Genomic DNA, 27556 nt, shown 5'->3' on the forward strand with positions numbered 1-27556 from the left:
ATGATTTGGACGAGATCTGCTTGCATTCTCTCTTTCATCTTGTTTTTTGCCCACATAGCAGCTGTATCGGTAAGTAGGTTCTGTTCTTCATGGTATTTAGAAATATTCATTGTAGTGTATGTTATCCATTTACTGTATCTTTATTTCTTTTCAGATTAAGCATCTTTCTAAAGGAAATGGTAAGAACTAATTGAAATGTATAGAGTGTTTTCTGAACTTTCTCTCTTTTGTTCAGCAATACTGGTAACAATATTTTCCCCCACTTTTAACAGTACATGATGGAGAGTTTGGTGAACAGAAGGATATTTCAGAAATCAATTTAGGTGGGTGCAATTTCTGCCATCATTAATGCCTTTAAATAATTTAAAATCCTGTGATAGAATTGCTGAAAATCTCTTAACCTTCGTAGTATGGTATTGGGTAACTGTAGGAGAGAACTCTTCATTCGTGCCTCATTAGAATTTGCAGAGTTTCTGAAAATGGAAATGTGGAAGGAGAATAATGGTTAGACCAAATTTTCTAGAACTAGTGAGTGCTCAGCGGATCTAGAAATATATAACAAGATTTTTGTTGGTAAAAAATTTATTCTTCCAGTTTTCATTTTGAAAAAAGAAAAAAGAAGGGAAAATGGATGATTATTTTGCTTGCTAAAGAAAAATGTAAGGAATATGCCTTTGGTTATATTTAGTGGGGAAAAAACCCCAGTCCCTTTACTGGCCCGTCATATTCACTAACAACTGTTTGCTTGGGACTTGGAGAGGAGTGTGAAGTGTCTCTGTTTCGACATCTTGTCCACAAAAACATTCCTTGAAGAAATCCATTGGTCTCATCCATTACTGAGAGGAGAGAGATGCCAAGTAATCGTCTCTCTTTTCTCTCTCGTCCTGTCTCTAAAATGGGGGAGAAGCTGCGACATTCTGGGTATCTTTGGTTAGAATTGGTGGGAAACAGAGGTTCCATATTTCTGATCATAAGTACCTTATAGTTTACAAAAGCTTTCATACCCAATTGCATATTTATTTGTCAGATTCTGTAATGGGGGGCTTCCCTGGTGGCGCAGTGGTTGAGAGTCCACCTGCCGATGCAGGGGACGCGGGTTCGTGCCCCGGTCCGGGAAGATCCCACATGCCGCGGAGCGGCTGGGCCTGTGAGCCATGGCTGCTGAGCCTGCGCATCCGGAGCCTGTGCTCCACAGCGGGAGAGGCCACAGCAGTGAGAGGCCCGCGTACCGCAAAAAAAAAAAAAAAAAAAAAAAAAATCTGTAATGGGGTGAGTGCTATTTTCATTTTGCAGGAAGGAACAGGAGGCTCCTTTGGGTCAAGTTGACTCACCCAAGACCACAGATGGCAGTGGTAGAGCTCACCTCCAGGTCTTGTGACTCATAGCTTAATAGCTCAGTCCTATATGAAGAATGTAAAACTAAAAAATCCCATACCTTAGGGGTAAATTCCTCTGGCTTTGTCCCATTTACAGGGAATCCAGTCTAGGTGATATTTAGTTGGAAAACCTTGAGAATGATTGCAGGGGTAAAGTAGAAATCACTTAGGAAAGTAAATGGGTGCATGGGTCTCAAGACTTCAGAGCCAGGCATCAAGCCCTCTCTCTTTAAAGTCAGGCAGTCAAGGTGTCTGTAATTCAGAGGATCTGCTGTATCTTAAAGGTCCTGAGGCAGGAAAGCCTTGAGGTTTTAGAGCAGTGCTTCTCAAACTTTAGCATCAGAATCCCCCAGAGGATTCAACACCAATGAGATTAGATTTATTTCCCCCCTATTAAGGCTGCTCTAAACCATCAAGGCTTTCCTGCCCCAGGATGTTTCTATTTGCTGTTGCCCCTGCCTTCAATTCCCTTCCTTCACTCCCCACTCCACTAGATTTCTGCGTAAATGCCACCTCCTCAGGCAGGCCTTCCCTGACCACCATTTATGAATATCAACCCTCCTTCACCTCAGCACTCTTTTCCTTCTTACTCTGTTTTACGGGGTTTTTTTTTTCAATTATGCTTTTCACCATCAGCCATACTTTACATTTATTTATTTATTTGTATCCCCTTCCTCTCCAATCAAGAATGTCATCTCCCCGAGTGCTTTGTTTTGTTCTCCACTATATCCCCAGCATCTAGAACAAGGCATAGGACACATTAAGCACTTAATAAGTATATGTTTCATGAACAAACTGGGTAGTGAACAGGCTGGGGCTTGCTTTCAATGGATCTGTACTTCTTGGTGAAATTCTCCTACTGCACCCTCTCACTCCTCTGTGACCCCATCCATGCTGACCAGCCCTTGGGGCCAAGGTCCCAGTAGGCTTCTTCACATTGCTCTGGAAGAGCCCTTCCCTCATCCAGGCCAGGGGTCAAGAAATGCATAATTTTGCCCAGGACCGGCCTAGGCAAGAGTATGGATGGACCAGCCCATAGTAGCCCTACTGAAAAGGCAATTCAAAACCTGGGTCCTGCTGCCTGTGAGGCAGTGGCATCACTGCTGTTTGTTGTTGTTTAATTGTGCTGTTATATGACTAGGTTATGGTCCTGAGGTTAAGTAAATCTAGGAAATATGGGCATGAGGGAGGGAGTGATTCAGGGACAGCCTTAGTTAGTCGTTAACAAGCACAACCAGGAAGCCTCATCATAATAACACCTCCACGGTGTCATTACAGAGCCTGAACCCAGCTCCTGAATGAGCTGTAAGCTTTGCCAAATGAGACCGCTGATTCCATGTGAAGTTGTGGTGATTATCCTCTAGTGTGATTTTCCAGCTGTAAATCAGGGGCTGTTCTCAGAATGAAGTATGATCTGATGATTCTGTCTGAAGTAGTCTGTGTTTTCAAGGGAAGGATACTTGTCAAACTTTAGGGCTGTAATAAGAAGTGACATTCTTTTAAATGCCCTTAGTTTTCCCACCAGGATCGTCCCTTTTAAGGATCTTACCAATGCCATCAGGGAGAAAGTATATTCTGCTAAGGTCCTGACAGCAGATGTTTGGAGCCATGGTTTTGAATGGATCTACCCATACTTGCCAGGTCTTCTTTATTATCAGGGCAGCACCCTGAGCTTGGCTTTGGAGGACACCATTGTTTTTTCATGAGGAAGAGCAAAATCAACCCATTTAGCTAGGGTGGGGAAGAAGGATAGTACAATAGCAGAAAGGACCCTGGACGGGAAGTGGGAAACTATAGCTCACTCAGCTGCTGACCACCTGGTACCTCATTTCCTGTCTCAGGAAGTCCCATTTCAACCCCCAAAGTGTAAGAGTTTTGAAGTCAATGAAGTCAATGACCAAAAAGATTCCTTCTAACTTGTCTCTTACTTTTAAGATTCTTGGACAAGATTTCTTTTCTTTTTTTTAATTGAAGTATAGTTGATTTACACCATAATATTAGTTTCAGGTGTACAACAGAGTGATTCAATATCTTCAAAGGTATACTCCATTTACAGTCATTATAAAATATTGACTATATTCTCTGTGCTGTATAATATATCCTAGTAGTTTATTTATTTTATACATAGTAGTTTGTACCTCTTAATCTTCTACCCCTATCTTGCCCTTCCCAACCCCCTTCCCTATTGCCACTGGTAACCACTAGTTTGTTCTCTATATCTATTTCTGTTTTGTTATATTCACTTGTTTGTTTTATATTTTAGATTCCACATATAAGTGATAGCATAGAGTACTTGTCTTTCTCTGTCTGACTTATTTCACTAAGCATAATGCCCTCTAGGTTTCTTGTTCCAAAAATGACAATAGAGAATGTGACAATATCTGATATTTATTGGCTATTTACATTTGTTCAATTAGAAGAAACTTTTGCATTGTTTCAAAAGCGTTTCACCACATAAAGATTAACAACTAAAGACTTACAATAGAAAAGATTCATTTTATTTTGAGAGATCCCTTTTAGTAATTCTCATTCAAATATTTCTTTTTTTAAAATCCATGTCTAGCTGCAGGCTTGGACCTCTTTCAGGGGGACATTTTTCTACAGGTGAGTACCTGCTAGGAACACAATAACATTCCCCCCAGGACTGGCTGTGTCATAGGATGGTGAGCTTCTGCTCTGTGTCCAGCCACTGAGATGAACAAATCTCATCTATAATCTGTACCCACAAAGACTTCCACTGTGGTTGCTGGTAAACAAAAACAGACAAAAACATTAGCGAACAGTACAAGACAGTCTATAATTATTAAATTGCTTGTCCATCCAATTTTCCTAATAAGTGAAGCATGAGAGAGAAGGAAATCCACCACCATATTGAAAGTGGCTATTTCAGTTTTGAGGAATTGTAGGTCACCTTTATTTGGTTCTCAAAAATTTCTCTGGAATTTTCTAAAATGTCTGTAATGAACTTCTATTGATTTTACAATATAATCAGAAGATAAGTTGACTAAACTGTTTGAATTGTGTGACAGATTGTTAGTGGTGTGAGAGTTTAGAGAAGGGGGAAGCCAAGGAGACCAACTGTCCAGTCACCTTTGCCTTTATTTCTGCAGAATTCCAGAAATGGCCTGAGAGACCCCAGCGCCAGGTGGAAGTTCCCCATCCCTTACATCCTGGCCGACAATCTGGGTAATATTAATTGTTCTTCATTAGGAGTTTTGAGTTGAATTCTTCTGTCTCACCTCTCCTCCTGATCATCAGCTTCAGACTTGGGGTACCTACCAACGTATAAAAGGGTTTCTAAGCTCTGACAGTTCTTTACCGTACGGTATGAGAGGCATGACATTACATCTGAACCCATGCTGCTTAACCAGTCTGAGATACAGAGTATCAAATAATGATTTTTAAAATGCAGAACACACTAACATGTTAATCAAACCAAGAGCAACACAAAGAACAAAAATGAAATATAATTTGACATCATAGCAATGAAAAATGTGCACTTGCAATAACAGTTTGTTTAGGTTGAATCTAAATATGGTACCAGGATACTAGTTTCAACATATTGATTTCTTCCCTTTCTGTTGCAAGACAAACATGTCACCCTTTTGAGAAATAGAAAAGACTATATTTCATTGTCCTTGTTCCTCTGTATTAAAATTTTCTATTCTTTTCTCTCTCTTAATATAAAGGACTGAAATCAGTTGCATTTTGTTCATTGTTGAAAATAGTAATTGGTGGAAATAAATAAATATTAGAAGCCACGCGTGGACACTGGCCGACATCAAGCCCCTGACTGACAGCTCAGCAGCCACCATGATGCGGTGCCTGTCTGGGAGGCCCATCCTCTGTGGATGGGCAAGAGGAGAGGGGAAGCTAGGACAATGTTGCTCAGTCTTAATGAGCTGCTGTGCTGCTCGCCTTGTCAGGAGACATAGATTATGTTTCAAGAATTTTCCATCACTTTTTATCAGTGCTGCCTCCCATGCCTTTTCTGGAGAAAAGCTACGTAGTAACAAGTGCTGTTTTTCTCAGTTATTTTATGGAAAATTGAGCTGAGTTGTTTTTCCCCAGTGTTTGACAGGGCACTTGGAAATTCAAGGAGCATCCCTATTTACTGGGACATGATTTAAGAAACATTAATTTTAAAAATATGAGATAAGTATGTGGTAAAGTGCCAAGAATTAGAAACTCTTTGAGAGAATGCTGAAAATCAAATGTGCAAGAATGTAATTTAATTTTATAGAACTTAGCTTAAGTTGTAACTTAGAGACCTACCTCCAACAAGTTGATGGGATTAAAAACCACACACACACACACACACACACACACACACATACACACACACACACACATGGTAAGAAACAATCTCCTTTCCTTTGGAGTATCTTTCTCCCCCACCCATCCTTGTCTTATGCAATACCAAGGTATGTACACGTGCAGATTAGGCAAAAGGAATGATATTTGATCTTTGGTCATTGATCCACAAAGGTTACTAATAGGCATCTATAGGTCCCTAAGGCTTCTGCTGCTTTGGTTCCAAACTTGGGTTACAGAAATCTTTTCTAAGGCTGCCTGCAGAGCTGCCTATCTAGGCTTGCCATCTATTGGGGATCCTACAGGGAAGCAGCATAAATATTACACATACTTCTTATGCTTTCAGGAGCCATAAACCTCTGTAAGCTCTGCTCTCTTCCTCTAGCAAGAGTGGTGACTTTTTAGATTGGGGGAAGGAATCCCTTTCCCAATGCTCTCCAAAGTACTTTATCCAGAAGACAGAAGTGGCTTGAATCACTTCTGTCTTGTGCTCTGCCATGCGGCTCTCCTGAGGGAAGGTACTCAGAACTTCTGCTTAAATGGGGGATAATGAAAGGAAGAAAGTGGGGAAGTTATGATTTTGTTCAGCCACACATACGTAAGTGTATTCTTATTTTGTAGATATATATACATTATGTATTTAACATATGCACTTAGTGTTTATATCCACAAATAATGTGTCAGTTTTAGTTTTCAAGGAATCTATTTACTATAAAAAAAAAAAATCTGTCATGGACTCCAGTGGATTTCATGTGGTGGCGTGATTTTCTATGTTCATAGGTTATATATATTATCCAAGAGCTAGCTAAGGCTCATTGATATTTTTATTGATTTCTGCAGCACTGAATGCCAAAGGAGCTATTCTCTATGCCTTTGAAATGTTCCGCCTCAAGTCCTGTGTGGATTTCAAGCCCTATGAAGGAGAGAGCTCGTACATCATCTTTCAGCAGTTTGATGGGTTAGTATGAAATTTTACAGAGTGTGAAAATCACATGTCCTTTGATTATAAAAAGTGACACATCTCTTTCAAAGGCTAAAAGAAGAAATTGGAAAGAAACTAAAAGCAAACTCAAATCTTTCACTGTGAATTTTTTAAAGTGGCATCACATTTTTAATGAGCTCTGTAGAGAATGAATTGTTTGGAAACCTCGGGGAACCAGGGAGACTCATCTCAGTTCTTTTCCTGGGTTGAGGTTATGCTTTAAATTACAGTCCTTTTTTTTTTCTGGTACTCGGGCCTCTCACTGTTGTGGCCTCTCCCGTTGCGGAGCACAGGCTTCGGACGCGCAGGCTCAGCGGCCATGGCTCACGGGCTCAGCCGCTCTGCGGCATGTGGGATCCTCCCGGACCGGGACACGAACCCGCGTTCCCTGCATCGGCAGGCGGCTCCCAACCACTGCGCCACCAGGGAAGCCCCCCTTTTATTTTTTTGTCAGGTTTATTAAAGTATGAAATGCATCCTTTTGATGGCTCTGTTTTAAATTATAGTACTCTGATGGCTGGACCTCTTTGAAAAGTTCTAGATGTAGATTTGCTTTTCAGAGTTACTTATTTCTAAGAAGAAATAAATGGATATCAAGAAAGAAGACATTTGTCTTCAGCGGTGCGTATATCAACCAGTCTGAGCTAGATGAAGTTGCGAGGCAAAGCCACCATCTGCCGTGACTCTGTAGGTCTGTGTCTTCAAGACCCAGCTGGAGGTATCTCTTCACACTGCAGTTCCCAACATGGCCTCTAGGTGTTGCCTGGATTTCGTTGTCTAGTTCTGAAGGTGGGGATTTTGTTAATCATGGATGGGTAACAGACGTAAAGAAGGAAGTTAGCACATGCTTTAGCTCCTCGAGAAGAGTCTTAGACCTCAAAAGGTGTAAGCTTGGCAAGTAGGGGTGGTGGAGTAATAACAAGTGAATAGGTCTAGTATGCTATGGTGACCGCAGAAGCAGGACATAGTGTGAAGTGAAGATTCAGGCAGAGCCAAGCTGAGTGGCAGAGAGATGAAGAAAGGAGAAGGATGGAGAGGTAGAGGAAAGGGAAGGGCAAATGGGAGGTGGAAAGAGAGGGAAAACCCGAATTCGGGGGACTCTTATTGCCTGTGGTCAGGAGATGTCTCTATTACACTTAAGTTAGGGGAGAGGAAAAGGGAGGAAGAGGGTCCAGGAAAGGGGCTGGCCCAAAGCGCCCCAAACCCTTCAGGATCCTGGTCCTCTGAAGCTGGAGGTTAACTGGGCTCTTTCAGAAGGACAAGGTCAAAGATTTACAGAGTGGTGGAGTTACCGTATTTTGCAACTTACACCTTTCCTTTGGGGAGGGATGTTAAAAAAAAGATAAATAATAAATGCTCCCTCTGGATTGTGGATATTTTGCAGAGTTAACTCTGAATTGGTAATAAAATGCTACCGTCGGGCAAGGTGATAATGGTGATGTTTGCACAACTCAGTACATTAACTAAAGATCATTGAATTGTACACTTAAGATTGGTGAATTTTATGGTATGTCAATTATACCTTAATAAAGTTGTTAGAAAATAACTAAGGTCTATCTTTGAGTAGAAATCAAGCCTATTAGCATTTGAACTTATATGATGTTAGCAGTCTTGGGAAAACAGTGGCAGGTAATTTAATGTGATTGTCACCAAGGAACTCACAATTCACTGGTAGCATTTAAACTATTGTCAGATCTCTTATTCTGTTGAGCGTTGGTTAAGGTATAGATCCTTGTTGAGGTGGAAAATCAGATGTACGAGAAAAGACAAAAATAATTGGGAAAAAGAGGGAAAGAGGCTGCACACGAGGAATTTAGAGTATCTGCTAGCAGTCCTGAGTCCACTATTTTCTGAGGGAATTTATGGGTCCTTCTTGCCTGGAGCCCTTCAGTCATAAGTTAGGCCACCTGCTGTGTGTTGTCATAATGCTGCAGATTGGGTAATACCCCAAGAAATGAACTTGATTAACTTGCATTTTTAATGAGGTTCTTTTTTATGATCATAAAATATATGCCTGCTCATTATAGGAAATTTGAAAAGTCATGAAAATGTAAAGGAGAAGACATAAATCAACCACAGCCACTGCTCAGACAGCTTTGTGGTATAAAAGCAATAGTGTTGTTCTTTGGAATGCCCCATGGGTTTGTGAAGGTGAAGAAAAATGCCAATTTTTACTTCTTTTTACCTGATGCATTATTAGGATTGATTTGCCTCTGAGTATGTAGGCGTACTTTTATAATGGCCTATCACTTTTAAAGCCTGCATAATATTCTCTCCAGGGAATGTTGCTTTTTTCACCAGTGCCCTATGTTGATGAGAATGGTATCAGTAGTTTCTTTTTGAAATCAAACCTAAATTTCTTCAAACCTAACCTAATTTGTGTTTTGGAATCCTATGAATTACAGCTGCTTAAGAATTCTCTAGAAGAAAATTTCTTTCTTCTCTTTAAAGGTGCTGGTCTGAGGTTGGCGACCGACACGTAGGACAGAACCTTTCCATTGGCCAGGGATGCGACTATAAGGCCATCATTGAACATGAGATCCTGCATGCTCTGGGGTTCTACCATGAGCAGTCAAGGACGGACCGGGATGACTATGTGAAGATCTGGTGGGATGAAATTCTTCCAGGTGTGTATGAACCCAAGGTGCTATTATCTTTATCACTTGCTCAGCCCAACCCTGGGATGACCAGGCCAAACCTATGTATGAATGGGAGCTTCAGTTTCTCCAGGAGGAACACAAAATATGGCCTCTCCCGTAGGCTGTGCTCATGATCACAACTGATCCCATATAAATGTCTCAGGGAAAGGCGAATGGTGGTTAACTAAATGTAGGCTTAACTGATCATCAAAAGCTCTTGCTTTGTTTCAGTGTTTTTGTTGAAAATCTATCTAAAATTCTATTCTCCTGTCTTAGTGAGTAAAATGAATTAGGTCCCTGAGGATGTCAGGGTCCTGTTTCTGCATGTGAAATGTTGTGTAGAAAACTGCATGAGGTTTAGTTGACTGTATGATAATCCGAAGACGTACTCCAGAATTTTCTTTGTTGCTTTACCAAATCAACAATAGGTGTTTACAAACAAAACAACTACAGCAAAAACCAAAACCACCTTTTATCTGAATTTGCACTCCCAATTGTGTTAATTCTAGCTAATAGTTTTTCTGATTCATCAAAATGCACAAGTCTTTTCTTTCTCCTTTCTAAGCACCTCTTTCCTTCTGCCCCCAACCCATAAAGGATAACACAGTTTTATTTCACATGTTATTACGCAGTTATTCTAAAAATTCTGATGAAGATGTTATAACTCAGTATACCAATGGACATTCCATGCTGTGTTTCTGAAAACACCTAGTTTTTTTAAAAAGATTCTTTCGATTTTAAAGTCTTTATTGAATTTGTTACAATATTGCTTCTGTTTTATGTTTTGGTTTTTTTGGCCATGAGGCATGGGGGATCTTAGCTCCCTGACCAGGGATCAAACCTGCACCCCCTGCATTGGAAGGTGAAATCTTAACCACCACAGGACCACCAGGGAAGTCCCAACACCTCGTGTTTGATTAGGAATTAGTTCAGGAAGTGGAAAAGCATCATTTTGGCAGTGATAGCTTAATGAAACTTTAATGTATTGGAAGTGCCTTAACTATGACCACACATGGTTTTCATGAAGCAAATCATTGCCTCGTAATTATCTGTTTCATTTAGATCCCAGTTTAACATATGAGTTCACAGACTGCAGTGCATCTCTAATAATTTTAGGGACTTGGAAGAACTGGCCATACTTTACAATTAAATAGCAGTCTCCAAAAGACTTCTGCCAGAACTGGCTCGTCTTGGAGTCAGCTGTAACCTTGGATCTCACAGGAGGCAGGGATACAGATGGCTAATCCTATCGAAATCACCTCTGGGGTTTCTCAATCTGTGTCCCTCCCGGCACCTCCTATTCTGATATTTCATGAACGTGGAGTATTGGTGGGAGGAGGGGAAACTATGTGGTTTGTAAAAGCCTAATCTGTTACCAGGATTGGACCCACACCTATACTCCCACCCATCCTAGCATTCAACCACTGAGCTAGAGGCCGAGTAATATTCTTCTTTGTCCCCCGATACAATCTAGAGAAGTTCTAGACAGTATTCACCCAACTATGAAATAATAGATCAAAACCAGTATATTTTGTCTCCCAGGGGTAATTGCCTTATATCTGGGTCTGTGTAGATACGCCAGGAGAGTGCAGATCAAAGGACCGAATCTCTGCTTGTGAGGCTCCGGGCAGTATTAGACTTCGTCTGAATTTGCTAGAGGCCTGAATTTCTTACTTTCTCTTATATACTTAACTCTGCTGAAAATGACATGAGGAAGCAGAAAACATTCGCATTTTTAAGTCTTGAAGAACACAATGCTCGGTGCTTTTAAGATAGTTTTAGACCATATGAGGTCCCCTTTCTCAGAGGGAGCCTGTACACTTACAAGGATAATTTGCAGACATGCTCAGTTTTGGGTTGAGCATAAATGACTCACCATGTTTGCTCATCTCCTGTCTGTGTTTTCATTAGGTGTAATTTCATATATCTAAACTGCTTGCAATCACTGGAGAACTCTTCTCAAATGAGACATCAAATCCAATTTAGATCATAAGCAAGGGCAGTATTATTGCTCAGGGTAATTTATGACATTATTGCATCTCATCTTCAGTTGATGGCAATCTTATTATTTAACCTAGGAAGATACTCTATTGGCCATATAGTTCTCTCCCCAGATCCATCTCTGTTTCTGAAGTCAGAATTGTGTTTTCTGGATCTGTTTTCTTTTATTAAGCAAAACACTTCTGAAGTCTAGCAGGGGGTCTACAGACTACAGTCTGTGGGCCATATCTGTTTGCTTTTGTAAATAAAGCTTTATTGGAACATAGCCATGCCCATTTGTTTACATACTGCCTATGGCTGGTTTTGTGCTATAACAGCAGAGTTGAGTAGTTGTGACAGAGACCATACATCTTGCAAAGCCAAAAGTATTTTCTATCTGACCCTTTACACAAAAGTTTTGCCCATGAGCTCTGGTTTACAAGATCACTTCCTCTTCAGCCTCTCGGCTGTGAGTTCCCTGAAGGACCGTGCCTGTCCTAGTCACTGCCAGGGACCACCACCCACCTAGCACAGCTCCCAGTAAATAGTAGACATGACAAAAATGTGTTGAGTTAAATTTTAAAATGTATTAAAAACATTTATTTGGTAAAGCATTCTGATAAGTATCATTGGATAATAAAGAATAAAACTATCTATTTTAACCTGATGATTTTATTGCAAGTTAAGGAAAGCAGCCAGTGAGTTGAAAGTGCCTTGCTTAAGATACCACTGAGAGTTACCAGGAGACCCCAGACCCACGCCCAAGTCCTCACACCCCCTAAATGCTTTTTATAATTTTGCCCCCTTAACGGCCATCTGAAGACCACATGCTCTGGAAGGAATGACTCTCCTCCTTCCCTGTTGGGGTTATTTACTTCTTGCAGTTCTGTACCAACTTTGAAAATGCTTCGATCCCTCTTGGATTAAGTCCCCATAAAACCCCTGTGAGTTGGGAGGATGTAACATCAGTATTGTCATTTTATAGTTAAAACAAGTTCTGATCAAAGGGGTTCATGGGCTTTTCCAAAAGCATCTGGGGACCACTGCCAGGCTGTACCACACTTCTCCAATCCTGAGTGTACCTGAGTTGATGTCTTTGAAAGCTGGTCACATTTTCTTCTAATTATTAAAAACAGTTGGATGGGAAGCTAGAAAGGGAGAAAGAGATGATGAAGGTGGGAAGTTTTGACTGGGAGAGTTATGAGTATTCTCATTCAGTTTTTCTATCACTTCCTAAGAAGGGAATTAAAAACCGTGAACTTCCCATTATTGCAGCTGAACCAGTAAATTCCTGATGGCTGCTGGATTAAGAGAGTATCTGGGTGGTTTCTCATTTCAGCATTTCACATTGCAGGGCATATTCTCTTACTTATGCTAATCTCATTTAAAATATTTTCATTTTCTATTTTGAAAGGAAAGTCAGTTTTCTTCCTATTCTGTTTTTCTCACCATGGGGCCATTTCTAGAACAGGAGAGTGTGAGCCTTGATTGACAGGACGCCACTTTCTCGCCAGGTGCTAAACTTTCCTTCTGCCCGTTAGATTTCTTTTTCCTAAATTGTTGGAGAGCTGGCCAGGTACAGCTCTTGGTGGATGAGGTACTTGGCTGTTAGCAAGATGGATCAATCCTGAATATTTTCCTGAGTTCAAAAATTCCTTTTCCTACCATGAGGAATACCTGCCTCCACTTCGATATCTTATCTTCTCTTTCTTAAATCCTCATACATACACACACACACATTTATTTATTTATTTATATGTATAAAAATGAATCTTTGATTTAAATATACATTTAATAACATGCATTGTATATTTACATTACATTATAATATATGTATATATTATGCACATATTTAATAATATGTATATATTTATTATTAATTATAACATGTATTTTTTTGCTCTTTGGGAGTATTTACCCATTTATTTAATTACTATGCCAGTTTCAAGCTACCACACAATTTTACTGAACAAGGAGTTAGGGAAAGATTCTCAGAATCAGTTCTCCTGACCTGGACAAGGTGGCCCCAGCTCATGACTCTTTCCCACTCAAACCAGCTTCCTCTTACTTTTTAAAAAATTTATTAATTTTATTTATTTATTTTTGGCCGTGTTGAGTCTTTGTTGCTGCCCACAGGCTTTCTCTATTTAATATCCATTATAATAATTGTATGTACTATTCTATAATATATTAGTACTTTACAATGTTATTAGTGAACATTGATATATATTAATTTTATATACATTGTGCAAATTATAAAATATGTTAAATATGTATATATATTTAGATCAAAGATGCATTATTCTGCCCCCTCTCCCTTATTTTGGTCTCTGCTTGAGTATCTAGTCAAAGGAGGTAGGATGGGGAAATGACATGACTGATCAGGGCCTGTGGATTCCCTCCTTGACAGGTTACCAGCACAACTTTAACACCTACGATGACAACTTCATCACAGACCTCAACACACCCTATGATTACGAGTCTTTGATGCACTATGAGCCTTTCTCATTTAACAAGAATGCTAGTGTCCCCACCATCACAGCCAAGATCCCTGAGTTTAACTCCATCATTGGGCAGCGCCTGGATTTCAGTGGTATCGATTTGGAGAGGCTGAACAGAATGTACAACTGCAGTGAGTACCTCTGGGTCTGAGAACTGGGTAACCCCCCTGACCTTACGGGACTCCTGTACATTTTCCTTTGTGTTAATTTGTTAATTTTGTTAATTTGTCCATTTCATTAAGGACATTAGTTTCCCTATCCTTAGAAAAAATTGTAATACCTACCCCACAAGATGGTCATGAAAATCAATTATGTGTTTGTGTTCTGTAAAGTGAAAATATTGGGCCAATGTAAGGAGCTGGAATTGTCCAACTTCTTCAGCTTCCCTTTGAAGGGAGCATCCTTATGTAAAGCCCAAGATAGTTATAGGCTTGAAAGTATTTTGTATCTTAAATTCTTTGTCCAGGTTAGTGGTTCCTGGAGTCCTCTAATGCTCAGAGATGGGATGTTTTCTAAAATGGCCCCATTGGTCTTCAGAGACACATTCTTTAATCCTGTTCAATATGTATGTAGAGAAGATCTACTAAGAACAAAGCCCAGCATAATAGGTACCTCATTCTTGATCTAAAGGAGTCGATGGTTGGCATTTACAGAAAAGCATGATGGTAAGCCTTTTTATAGTTTGACTCTGTGAAGTGTGTAGGGCTGCATCTGTGTTGGCAGGTTCTGCTATCTAATGCACGATGGTAGGACTTACAATTGAGAAAAATCAAGACGACGAAAGGCTCATGATCCTGCTAGAACAATGACATCTTAGTAGCCTTAGCCATTAGGTATTTGACATGAGAGACCTTAAATTTTTAACCAGGTGACAAAAATATCATTTGCAGCCACAACTCACACCCTTTTGGACCACTGTGATTTCGAGAAGGCAAACATCTGTGGGATGATTCAGAGTACCAGAGATACTGCTGACTGGGTCCATGGGGACAGCACTCAGCCTGGACAAGCGGATCACACCTTGGAGGGACAATGCACAGGTCAGTGAAGGCAGCAAGAGGGTACATTATGGAGGTTCTCCAGGTTCAAGGGGAAATGGCAGCTGGCATGTTTGGCCTCAGCTGGAATGCTAGTTATCAAACCTGGAACTCTGAGTGAGGACAAAAACCATTTCTCATATCTTTATTATTATTATTTTTGCGGTATGCGGGCCTCTCACTGTTGTGGCCTCTCCCTTTGCGGAGCACAGGCTCCGGATGTGCAGGCTCAGCGGCCATGGCTCATGGGCCCAGCTGCTCCGCAGCATATGGGATCTTCCCAGACCGGGGCACGAACCCGTGTCCCCTGCATCGGCAGGCGGACTCTCAACCACTGCGCCACCAGGGAAGCCTGACATATCTTTATTATTAACACAATAAAAAGCATCCAGGTTCTGGGCATGCAAAAGAAACGTTCATTTAAGTGATGACAAAACTGATACAGACATAATGGTTGATATGAATTTGTACTTGTTGGTTATCTAGTTTATATAGAGTGTGTGTAACACAGGAAACTGTACTCAATATTTTGTAATAACCTATAAGGGAAAAGAGTCTGAAAAGGAATATCTATATCTATCTATCTATCTATCTATCTGAATCTCTGTGCTGTATACCTAAAACTAACAACGACACTGTAAATCAACTATACTTCAATAAAATTTTTTTTTAATTTTAAAAAATATATGACTTTGTAGGACTTCCCTGGTGGTGCAGTGGTTAGGAATCAGCCTGCCAATGCAGGGGACACGGGTTCGATCCCTGGTCTGGAGAAATCCCACATGCCGCAGAGCAGCTAAGCCCGTGTGCCACAACTACTGAGCATTTGCTCTAGAGCCCATGAGCCACAACTACTGAGCCCACCTGCATAGACCCCATGCTCCACAACAAGAGGGGCCACTGCAACGAGAAACCTGCACACTGTAACAAAGAATAGCCCCCGCTCGTCACAACTAGAGAAAGCCTGCGAGCAGCAACAAGGACCCAGTGCAGCCAAATATATATATATATGACTTTGTAAATTAGGGCAATGTCTCTAACAGCAGCGTCCTCCGGTGGAACTACAGTGCGCACCACATATGTAATGTAAAATTTTCTAACAGTCACATAAAAAAGAAATGAGGGAAATTCTCTTTAGTAATATACTTAACCCAATAGATCCAAAATCTTAACATTTCAATGTGCAATCAATATAAAAACTATTAATGAGATACTTCACACTTCTTTACAGTAGGTATTTGAAATCTGGTGTATATTTTATCCTTACAGCAAATCTCAGTTTGGACGGGCCGCAGTTCAAGTGCTCCGTCACCATATACGTTTGGTAGCTGCCATATTGGATAACAGCTTCAGACAGTTCCTGTACATGGTTTGTGCAGTGAAAAAGCCATAAAGTCAGGAGAGACCTGGGTTTAAAATCTGGCTCCACCACTTGCTAATTGTGACCCCAGGAAGTTGTTTTTGTTGTTGTTGCTGTTTAAGTCTTTTGGCTTTTTGTAAGCCTCTCTGACCATCAAGCTATTGATCCTTCACAGCGAGCTTGGAAAGAGATAATGCGTCTAGAATCTTCCAAGGCAGACCAGCAGCCTGACTCCCTACTTATTTCCCCCATCGTCCCTTTCTTTCCAGAGGTTCTATTTATTTTTCAATTTCTATCTTAACACCCTTTTATTATGTGCTTGTCATTGAAATTGTACCAACCCTATTTGGAAGCAGGCAGGGTTATAGATTATAATAGCCTTTTAAAGATTGGACTATCATCAAGTCCCTTAGTCCACGCCTGTGTGAGAGTTGGTAAGAGTTCCTTCACGGAAGAGACCCAGCTTATCACCCAGATGCCAGGCCACCAGGGAGAATGTCGGAGGTTGTCAACGAGTGCCACTCTTCCTCGCGCCTTGGCAAAGGGCGAAAGTCGCTGTTACACATCAGATTATTAAACATATAATCTCCAGTGTCCAAAGGGTGATCTACGCCTGAAGTTCTCTTTAAATTTCCATCATAGCCTCTAATCTAATCTCTCCTGTGGGTTTGCTGCTAGGCTAATGTGCAAGTTCCAGCTAAACAGAAAGGTGATTTCCGTGTGAGAGGAATCTGCTGAAAGAATATTCTAGCATTTTAGTAGGAAAGGAAAGGACCACAGCCCAGAGAGGTAACTAGAAAAGCTTTCTCAGGTTAACTTGACCAGCCATTATGCTTCTTCCACAGGAGGCAGATAATGGGACGGGGTTTCCTTTGCTAGAGAGCACTGCCTTATTCAGGTAGATGCATACACTCAAAGAGCTCGAAGGATAGAAGCCACTTCCCACTTGAATCCCAGAGGGATGAATGAATACCCAGTTACTGGCAGCTCTAGGGCAAGAATTCAGGTCTCCTGACTCCTCAGCTTGAGTTATTGGGCTTGCACTTCATACTTCTGACCTCAACTGGTGGAATTCCTGAGCAAGGATAACCAGGAGACCTTCTTAGCCCTGTGAGCTCTTGTTTACCCTAACCCAAGCCCTCAGCAATTCACGACACAAAAGTCTAAGGCTAGTAAGATAAAGTATTGAGAAGAACATACCGGCAAATATAATTTACCCTGATGATATATTGAAGACATATGGTATTTTTCAGCTTTGTGGAAAGCTTATTTAAACATCCTTGCTCATGCCCCATATGTGAGGCAAGATGAGGCAAGGACTCATACTGTCAAAGTACCTGGAACTGTAGATGCCCACTTCATTTTTACTTGATGAAATGTTTTGAGTGGAGCATTTGGTAAGAGGTTGAGTATTGGAGTAAGTTTAGATGACTTCTTTTTTTTAAAGAATGGTAACGTTTTTATTTATTTATTTTTATATTTATTTATGGCTGTGTTGGGTCTTCATTTCTGCACGAGGGCTTTCTCTAGTTGCGGCGAGCGGGGGCCACTCTTCATCGCGGTGCGCGGGCCTCTCACTATCGCGGCCTCTCTTGTTGTGGAGCACAGGCTCCAGACGTGCGCAGGCTCCGTAGTTGTGGCTCATGGACCCAGTCGCTCCACGGCATGTGGGATCTTCCCGGACCAGGGCTCGAACCCGTGTCCCCTGCATTGGCAGGTGGATTCTCAACCACTGCGCCACCAGGGAAGCCCTAGATGACTTCTTTATATGCAAGAATTGTTCATTGTCCTTGCCTTTGAAAAAGTGTGCTGGTTTTCCAAGTGATGTATTTGTTTAGCCACCTGCTTGTTTTAGGGGAGAGAATTTTGAGATACATGAGTTGGGCAAACCCAGCCTCTGGCATAAATGTAGACCCTTTCTCCCCTCTTTCTTAGTGTTCCTCCAAGGCTTTCTTTACATTCAGGAGAAACCCTCAGTTGGTCCCTAATGTGCCTTGAATGCCTCTTCTTAGGACACAGTAAAGTTGATTCTTTACCACTGATAGTACACCCAGTTATTAGGCTACAAAAGGATGAAACTGAACCCTTCTCATTGTGAATATTTAAAATTCAATTCCTAAAACTTTGAATCCCACAGTTTCTTATATAGCTAGGAGGCCATCGCTTTTCCTTGGATTGAATCTCTAAACAACAAAGTTAATGAAGAAAATGGAATTCATCTCACAGACACTAGATTCCATCAACTTTGCTTAAAGTCTGTATTTCCTTAAGTCAGAGGTGTACATTTCACAACCTTGGGAACAAAGGCAATCAAAAGAGGCAGTGGAGAGCTGTGACTTTGACCAGCAATTCTGTCCGTGGAGACAGACAGAATATTTACTGACAAACAACCTTTTTATTTTCCCCAGAAGAGTTCTAGCCTTTGTTGCATGGATGATGGCTGTTGCTCACTGTTTCACTTTGCCTGGGCTGAGGGCACCCTGGGGTATTTGTGGCCAGAGGTGGGACTTTAGGGTCCTCTCTCCATAGGTGCCGGCTACTTCATGTACTTCAGTACCAGCTTGGGGATAGCAGAGGAGGCAGCCCTGTTGGAGTCTCGGATTCTTTACCCAAAGAGGAAGCAGCAATGCCTGCAGTTTTTCTATAAAATGACAGGAAGCCCTTCAGACAGACTCACCATCTGGGTCAGGAGGGATGACGGTACGGGCAACGTTCGCAAGCTGGTCAAGGTGAAGACCTTTCAAGGTACTTAAAGGCATCCTGCAAGGACTGATTGGGCTTCATATTTGGGATTGTGCTTTTTCTCCTCCTCCCCCTCTGTCGCCTCTTCCTTCCTTTGCTCCACCTCCCTTCTGCCTCTTTGAAATGCATAATGCCTGGCATGTTTTAACCACTCAATGGATGTTTTAACCGTTCAGAAATTGCGGGTTCAGGTGAGCCTGAAATATACTATTGAAAGAGGCCAATCAGGGAAAGAAAAAAGAAGGCCAATCAGAATATAAAAATCTAGTTTTCACTAGAGCTTTGGAGAAAGACAGAATAGAGAAAATTGGTGATTCAAAGGCGGAGATTGGAAGGTAAAAGGGAAGCTGCCTCTGTTTCAGCAAACTGATTGATACCACTATTTAATACACTGAGGTAACTTGAAACCCACTTGTGAAGTTGGTGGCAAACAAGTGACTTGTATACATTAACTTCACTAAGATCACTTATATATTCCTTAGTGATACTTTATGTATTTCGATAAGAAGATCATGAAAACCTTAAAATGCTAAGGTAGTTAGTTGGTTGTGAGAGTAATCTGACTGAAAATCAAGATCCAGGGTTATAAAAGCTAAGTACTTACATTCTTTGATTATGGTGGTGGTTCGTTCATAAATAGAAAAGGAGAGACGTGTTTTTCTAGTTTTCCATTCAACAAAGAATTTCTCAATTAAAATGGGATAAAGGAAGCATTCTTTGTGTACTTCTAGAAGAAGCTGCTGCTCTTGAAGGGTGGAGGCTTCCTTAGTAAAGGCTACTCAGAAGAACGGGGGCCCAAATTGTCTCTACCCAGGTCACTCTGTGGGTAGAAAATACTACAAATAATGGTTTTGAGGGGTTCACTTTTCTGGCTGAAATTTACAGAGCATCTTTATCAAATAGAGGGATGACAGCTAGGTGCCCTTTAAGAGTTGAGAATTTGCTGTGTTACCAAGGATTATAAATATGGACATATGAAATTGCCATTGTTTGACCTTTAACTTATCAAAGGTCTGTTTTATACGGTTCAGCCCAATACTTGTGCATTCAGTGCTAACATTAAGGGGGTGGGGGCATTTATACCAACAAACCCAGGGGAAAGCCCAGAACCTGCAGAATGGAATAATAATGGAAAACAAATTCATGATTAAGACTTTTATGATAAATCAGAGTGTGTCTTTTTTTTTTTCTTTTTTAGCGATTTTCCCATACTAGATATGTGACTTTGGAAAAGTTCCTTAACAAGTTTATAGCAGTTCTCTCCTGTGTTTGTTGTGAAGATTACATGAGATCGTTCATGTAAAGCACCTGCCACAGTACGAGGTTCCAAGCAAGTGCTCCAAAAATGTTAGTCACAGTTGTCACCAATTTTATTCTCTGTCCTCAGGAGATTTGGACCAAAATTGGAAAATTGCCCATGTTACACTAAGAGAGGAAAAGAAGTTTCGCTACATTTTCCAGGGCACAAAGGGTGACCCCCAGAACTTGAGTGGGGGAATTTCCCTGGATGACATCACTTTGACAGAAACCCCATGCCCCGCAGGGGTTTGGACGGTCCGGAAATTCTCTCAAGTCCTGCAGAACACAGTTAAAGGGGACAAGCTTCAGAGCCCTCGATTCTATAATTCAGAGGGCTACGGTTTGGGGTTGACCTTGTACCCTCATGGCAGAACGACCTCCAGGAGCTCTGGGTACTTGGGACTTGCCTTTCATCTGTGTAGTGGAGAGAATGATGCTGTCCTGGAGTGGCCAGTGGAGAACAGACAGGTGATAATGACAATACTTGACCAGGAACCCGATGTCAGGAAGAGAATGTCCTCCAGCATGGTGTTCACTACCTCCAAGTCCCAGACGTCTACAGGTAGGTGGTTAGAAGACCTGCCCCTCCACCTGGAAGGGCCAACAGACACAGTTCTCATCTGTACAGGAGAGATTAACTTTCCCCTCACATTTCCTCCTTGGGCACATCTACAGCAATGTCATGTTGGAGCATTAAGTTAAAATGTCCTTGTTTCTTTTTTCTTTCATTGAAGTGTAGTTGATTTACAATGTTGTGTTAGTTTCTGGTGTACCGCAAAGTGATTCAGATATATATATATATGCTTTTTCATATTCTTTTCCATTATGGTTTATTACAGGCTATTGAATACAGTTCCTTGTGCCATTCAATAGGACTTTGTTGTTTATCTATTTTATATACAGTAGTTTGTATCTGCTGATCCCAAACTCCTAATTTATCCCTCCCACCCCCTTTCCGCTTTGGTAACCAGAAGTTTGTTTTCTATGTAAGTGAAAATTTTCAGTGTCATCTTATCTCTCTCTCTTTCCTGAATTCATCCATCAGGCATCTAAGTAAGGGCTTGCAAGGTGCCAAGCTCTGTGCCAGTCCCTTAGAGTACAAGCAAACCAGCCAGTCCCTGCCTCACTGAGCTCAGTCTGAGAAGACAGATCCAGCTAATCATTTATCAAATACTCAGAATTTGTGAGGCTCTGGGCAAAACTAATGCACTGAGTCCTAGAATATTACTCATTGTCAGTAGGTCCATGAAACAAACTTGCATGAATAAAGGAACGGGCAAACTATTTTTTTTTTTCCAAAAGAAGAGACTTAAGCCTTAAAAGGAAGAAGCTATAGCTCTCTCTTCCCCTTCATTGAAAAGTCACTCAGTAGTGGGCAATGACCCTTCACAGGGGTGGTTCTCTGCTCCACCCCCTCCCAATTCTCAGGGGTTTTTTTGAGGGGGTTTATTATTCAAACAGAAAGTTACAAAAATTATAATCATCCTCATCAAGTCACTCAGTCCCATGTAATTAATTTTTTTTAACTTGATCTTTCATTAGCACTTTTATGAATTCATCAGTTTTCCATTAGAGTTCTGAAAATGCTTATTCATTCAGTTCAGCAGTATAGTCAGTTACCAGAAATCTGTACTTGTCAGTCTTTTCCATGAATTCCTTGAAGATGAAAACCATTTATAGGAACATTTTTGCAAAAGCATCAGAGTACACCCAGACCTGTCTGTAAATGACAAAAGACTTAAAAATGGCCACGGTTAAAGATTTGACAAAAGTTCATAATAATGCAATTGACAAGGAAATTTAGTTATTTCTGAGATATACATTTTAAAGTAATAACTAGAATTATGACTTACTGCACCAGAACATACAAGATTTTTAGAAATTTCATGTAAAGTCCGAAACATTTATATTAACATATTTCCATACAAATAACCCAAAGAAAGTTTAGTATAAATTGTTTTGTTTGTTTGTTTGTTTGTACTGCAGGTTCTTATCAGTCATCAATTTTATACACATCAGTGTATACGTGTCAATCCCAATCGCCCAATTCAGCGCACCACCATCCCCACCCCACCGCGGTTTTCCCCCCTTGGTGTCCATATGTTTGTTCTCTACATCTGTGTCTCAACTTCTGCCCTGCAAACCGGTTCATCTGTACCATTTTTCTAGGTTCCACATACATGCGTTAATATACGATATTTGTTTTTCTCTTTCTGACTTACTTCACTCTGTATGACAGTCTCTAGATCCGTCCACATCTCAACAAATGACCCAATTTCGTTCCTTTTTATGGCTGAGTAATATTCCATTGTATATATGTACCACATCTTCTTTACCCATTCGTCTGTCGATGGGCATTTAGGTTGCTTCCATGACCTGGCTATTGTAAATAGTGCTGCAATGAACATTGGGGTGCATATGTCTTTTTGAATTATGGCTTTCTTAGGGTATATGCCCAGTAGTGGGATTGCTGGATCATATGGTAATTCTATTTTAGTTTTTTTAAGGAACCTCCATACTGTTCTCCATAGTGGTTGTATCAATTTACATTCCCACCAACAGTGCAAGAGGGTTCCCTTTTCTCCACACCCTCTCCAGCATAATTCTCCTGGAAAGAGTAAATAACCTGATTTTTTTCCAACACATTTTTTCTGATTAACAAAGCTCTTATGGGTAAACAACAAGGTCCTACTGTACAGCACAGAGAACTATATTCAATATCCTATGATAAACCATAATGGAAAAGAATAGTAAAAAAATGTATATATACATATAACTGAATCACTTTGCCGTGCAGCAGAAATTAACACATTGCAAATCAACCATACTTCAATTAAAAAAAAACTCTCTATACTCATTAAAGACAGATGGAAAGTGAAAAGTAAAGCGATAATGTGATTTTCTGTAACCTGTAACTTTGCAGCAATGAATGGCTCCGTCATCTGGGACAGGCCGTCTGTCGTGGGGTCCTATGACAAGAGCTGTGCCTGTTTTAGAAGCATCGACTGGGGCTGGGGTGCTATCATCTCCCACCAAATGCTGAAAAGGAGGAGTTACCTTAAAAATGACGACCTTATATTGTTTGTGGACTTTGAAGGTATTTTGCTGGTTTTCCTGAATCAATAATCCTATGTTCTGGGTGTTCTATTGACTTTACATGGATTTTTTTAAAGCATCTCATGGAAGGTGGGGATCTTTGGGGGGGACTAGGTTAAAAAAAAAAAAAAAAGATGTGCTCTAAGAGAACCACATTGTGCTCTTTTATTGAAGGACTCCCATCTCGATTTTAACTGTCCTGGGGAGAAACTAAAATTTTAGTGTCACCTTTTTGTATAACTTATCAAATGTGACAGTTGGCTGACTTCAATTTAGTTTCAATCAGTCTATTCATACTCACTTTATGCTTCTCTTCTCAAGTTAAATAAATAAAATCGTGATTGGACTACTTTAAACATAAACATGGCAAAAAAAGAATGAAATCTTGCCATGTCCAACAGCATGGATGGACCTGAGGGGCATGATGCTTCGTGAAATACGTCAGATAGATAAAGGCAAATACTGTATGTTTTTACTTACATGTGGAATCTGAAAAACAAAGCAAATGAACAAATATAACAAAACAGACTCACAGATACAGAGAACAAACTAGTGGTTACCAGAGGGGAAAGGGGTAGGGGTAGGGACAAAATAGGGGCAGGGGATTAAGAGGTACAAACTACTATGTATGAAATAAGTTACAAAGATGGAATGTACAGCACAGGGAAGATAGTCAATATTTTATAATAACTTTGTATGACGTGTAATCTATAAAAATGTCAAATGACTATTTATACACCTTAAAACTAATATAATATTTTAAGTCAACTATGCTTCAATAAAAAATAATCCATCTATAAAATAGTTGGCATTATGAAAATCCGCTGGATTTAAAGCCGCTTTTCTACGTCACTAAGGTGATGACCAAGAGGGGTGGAAGCAGCCCAGGGAGCTTTCTCCAGGAGGGGAAATGAATTGTTGTCAGGTTTAATCATATATCTTCCTCACCACCCTTTGTCTCTTTCCTCAAGATATCACCCACCTTGAGCAGACTGAAGTTCACATTGAAGACAGCAGGCTGATCCCCCAAAGCCTCGTTCTCCAAGGCCAGGAGCAGCCGGCTTCAGAAGAAGGTTCGGGAAAGGCCTCCTTAGAGAAAGACCTACTGGGCAGCCTGGGCCAGGGGCATCGCAGCCGACAGAAGCGGTCGGTGGACAACACGGGCCCCATGGAGGACCACAACTGGCCCCAGTACTTCAGGGACCCATGTGACCCGAACCCTTGTCAAAACGAAGGCATCTGTGTGAACGTGAAGGGGATGGCGAGCTGCAGGTAGGCTCTGTGGCCTGGGGCGGCAGGTGTAGGCCGGCAGAGGGGAGCCCTATGTCTGCTTACCCTGCTAAAAGGCACGTTTCTCAGGTCAGGGCATCCACGCCATCAGATGGTCAACCGTGTCGGTCCTTGACTCCACAAAGCCGTGCCTGGAATCAGAGGGCGGAGCAGGGGTCCTGCCAGAGCAGAAGAGTCCCAAATCTCCTGTCTCTTCACGTGTGTCCCTTTGCTACCTCTGGGACATTGTCAACAGCATCTTGAATGTTGTTGGAACTTTGAACTCCACTGCAGGGCTCAAAAATGACCCAGAGCTTTTTTTTTTTTTTTTTTTTTAATATTTATTCGTTTGTAGCGGGTCTTAGTTGTGGGAGATGGGCTCCTTAGTTGAAGCTTTCAGACTCCTTAGTTATGGCATGTGAACTCTTAGTGGCATGCATGTGGGATCTAGTGGCATGCATGTGGGCCCAAACCTGGGCCCCCTGCAATGGGAGCAGGGAGTCTTATCCACTGCACCACCAGGGAAGTCCCGACCCAGAGCTTTTAGCATCAAGGCTCCACCACAGGGACTCAGGACCAAGCTTAAACCTTCCCTGACTGCAAATGTTATTATTGTTATTAATTATTATTTCTATTGTCCATTAGTGCAATTGTACTATTATCATATTTATGTTTTCAATAATAAGAAGAAGAATATCTGATATTTGGGGGCTGCTTGCTCTGTGTCACATGCTCCCCTGAGCAGTATGCATTCATGATCTAAATTATTCCTCATAGCCACCCTGTGGCATAAAGGCCCTTCTTATCCCCGCTTAGGGCATAAGAAATTTGAAGCTTAGAGAAGTAAGTAATTTGTCTGAAATTACCCAGATGGTAAATGCTGGAGCTTAGACTTGCAATCCAGGTCTGTCTGTCAGCACAGTTTGCTATATTTAATAGTTCTTTTTATAATGTTTGTTATTTGCATAAAATATTTCCTAAAAGGATGTATGTGATGACAGAGCATCAGTTTCATTTGATAGAATAGTAGCAGATGTGGGAGCCGGTCTGCTTGGCCCAAAACACCTACATTTCTTCTCAGCTCTTTTTGATCTCCACTATGTTCTTTCTTTTTTAAACTTTTATTTTGAAATAATTTTAGATTTACAGATACACTTCAGAAATGCAGCAGAGTTCCCCATACCCTAAAGTCAACATCTTACATAACCATCGTACGTTAGCAAAGGCAAGAAATGAGCATTAACAAAGGGAAATACTATTAAAAATAGTATTAACTAAACGATACACCTTATCCAGATTTCCCCAGTTTTTCCACCAATACACTTTTTCTGTTCCAGGATCCAATTCAGGACCCCGTGTTCCATTCAGTTTTCATGTCTCCTTAGCTCCTTCAATCCTGAGCTGGTCCTTGGTCTTGTCTTTCATTATCTTGATACTTTTGAAGAGCATTGATCAGTTGTTTTACAAATTGTTCCTCAATTTGAGTTTATCTGATGTCTTCTCATGATTATATTGGGGTTGTACATTTTGATAAGAACCAAGACGTGATATGACCTTCTCAGTGTGTCATGTGAGGGGTACCGGATGTCAATATGTGTTATTACCGGTGATGTTAACCTTGTCATCTGGCCAAGAGGGTGTCTGCCAGCCCTGTCTCCTGAGAAGTTACCATTCCTCACTCTTTAATTAACACACGTCTTGGGAGAGACACTCGGAGACCATGCAGACATCTTGCCTTTCCTCAAACCCTCACCCACTAATTTCAGCATCCGTTGGTGGAGTTTGCTGAACCATCACTACTGTGTGTCAGGAAACACATTCTTTAAGTGTCCCAAACCTTCCTCCTGAACTTTGCATATGGTAGCCAAGAGGACAGGGTCTGGAGACAGACCTTCAGAGATTAGACTTCAAGAGTGAGACACTTACTAACTGCGTGGCCTTGAGCAAATTATCTAACTTTTCTGAAAGATAAGGATGATGAGAATGGCCTGGTAATAACCACCACCTCAAAGGGTTGTTCCAGGATTAAATTAATTGACTTGCGTAAAGCACTTTGAACGAGGCCAGGTGCGTGTAACTGCTGAATGTCCCCTGCCATTGTTGCTGTGTTGGTCTTGTTGTCAGGAAGCCCTTGGGGCTCAGGTGGTTCCCACACGCCCCTGTGTCCTGTCTCCCCAGGTGCGTCTCTGGCCACGCCTTCTTCTACACTGGGGAGCGATGTCAGGCCATGCAGGTGCACGGCAGCCTCCTGGGCCTGATGATCGGAGGCGCAGCCAGCATGGTTTTATTGACCTTCACCATCATCTCCATCCTTCGCCAAAGGCCAGGCAGTGATGCCCGCTGACATCAACTAGACTGCAGAAGCACCTCCAGCCCTTGGACCCTCCCTTTCCTTCCCGTGCTCATTGCAGTTTGGGGCAGCTTCTATCGGCCTTGCTTTGCCTCCAGCCTCTTGTGTGACCCTTACGGTTTTCCTGTCCCCACCCTTACATGGTTCTCTTACCCTGCTCTGTGCTCCAAATGTATCTAGTGTGTCCTGTGATGACGCTCTTATCCCTTGTTTAATAGACTGTCTTTCCCATATACTGTAAGCTCTACGCGGGCAGACCCACCTTTACCGTGTTAGCCCAGTGCCTGGGAGTCTGCCTGGCCTGGCATGCATGGTCACTCAGTAAAAACGAATAAATGAGCCAGTAATTGAATGAACAACTAAGATATAGAAACTCTCTCCTTTCTACTGCAAGTAAGATGTATACAATGAAACGCATATGTTTTTTGTACTAGAATCAAACACTCAAATACCTGTTTTCCATCAGACACAATAGGTTTATTATTCTTTTAGGGTCTTGTGTGTTAAAGAATTTCGAATAAAGATTCCTCCTAGCAGCAGTATTTGCTTTCCTCCTCTGATTCTAAGGGAAAGTCTTTAATAAATTCAATAACTATTTCGTCAGTACCTTC

General features: G+C 41.2%; 1 protein-coding gene across 1 annotated transcript; it reads left to right on the forward strand.

The window, feature by feature from the left end:
* Positions 1-27556, forward strand: MEP1A (meprin A subunit alpha). Its single transcript, XM_060307616.1, is given in 14 exon segments — positions 1-147; positions 149-179; positions 273-323; positions 3940-3980; positions 4487-4562; positions 6531-6648; positions 9124-9299; positions 13702-13923; positions 14683-14832; positions 18719-18934; positions 20319-20792; positions 23154-23327; positions 24298-24598; positions 26774-27556. Coding segments are annotated over 14 exon segments (2343 nt in total). The 3' UTR covers positions 26940-27556.

This window comes from Globicephala melas, chromosome 11, assembly GCF_963455315.2.
Source record: "Globicephala melas chromosome 11, mGloMel1.2, whole genome shotgun sequence".
Lineage (NCBI taxonomy): Eukaryota > Metazoa > Chordata > Mammalia > Artiodactyla > Delphinidae > Globicephala > Globicephala melas.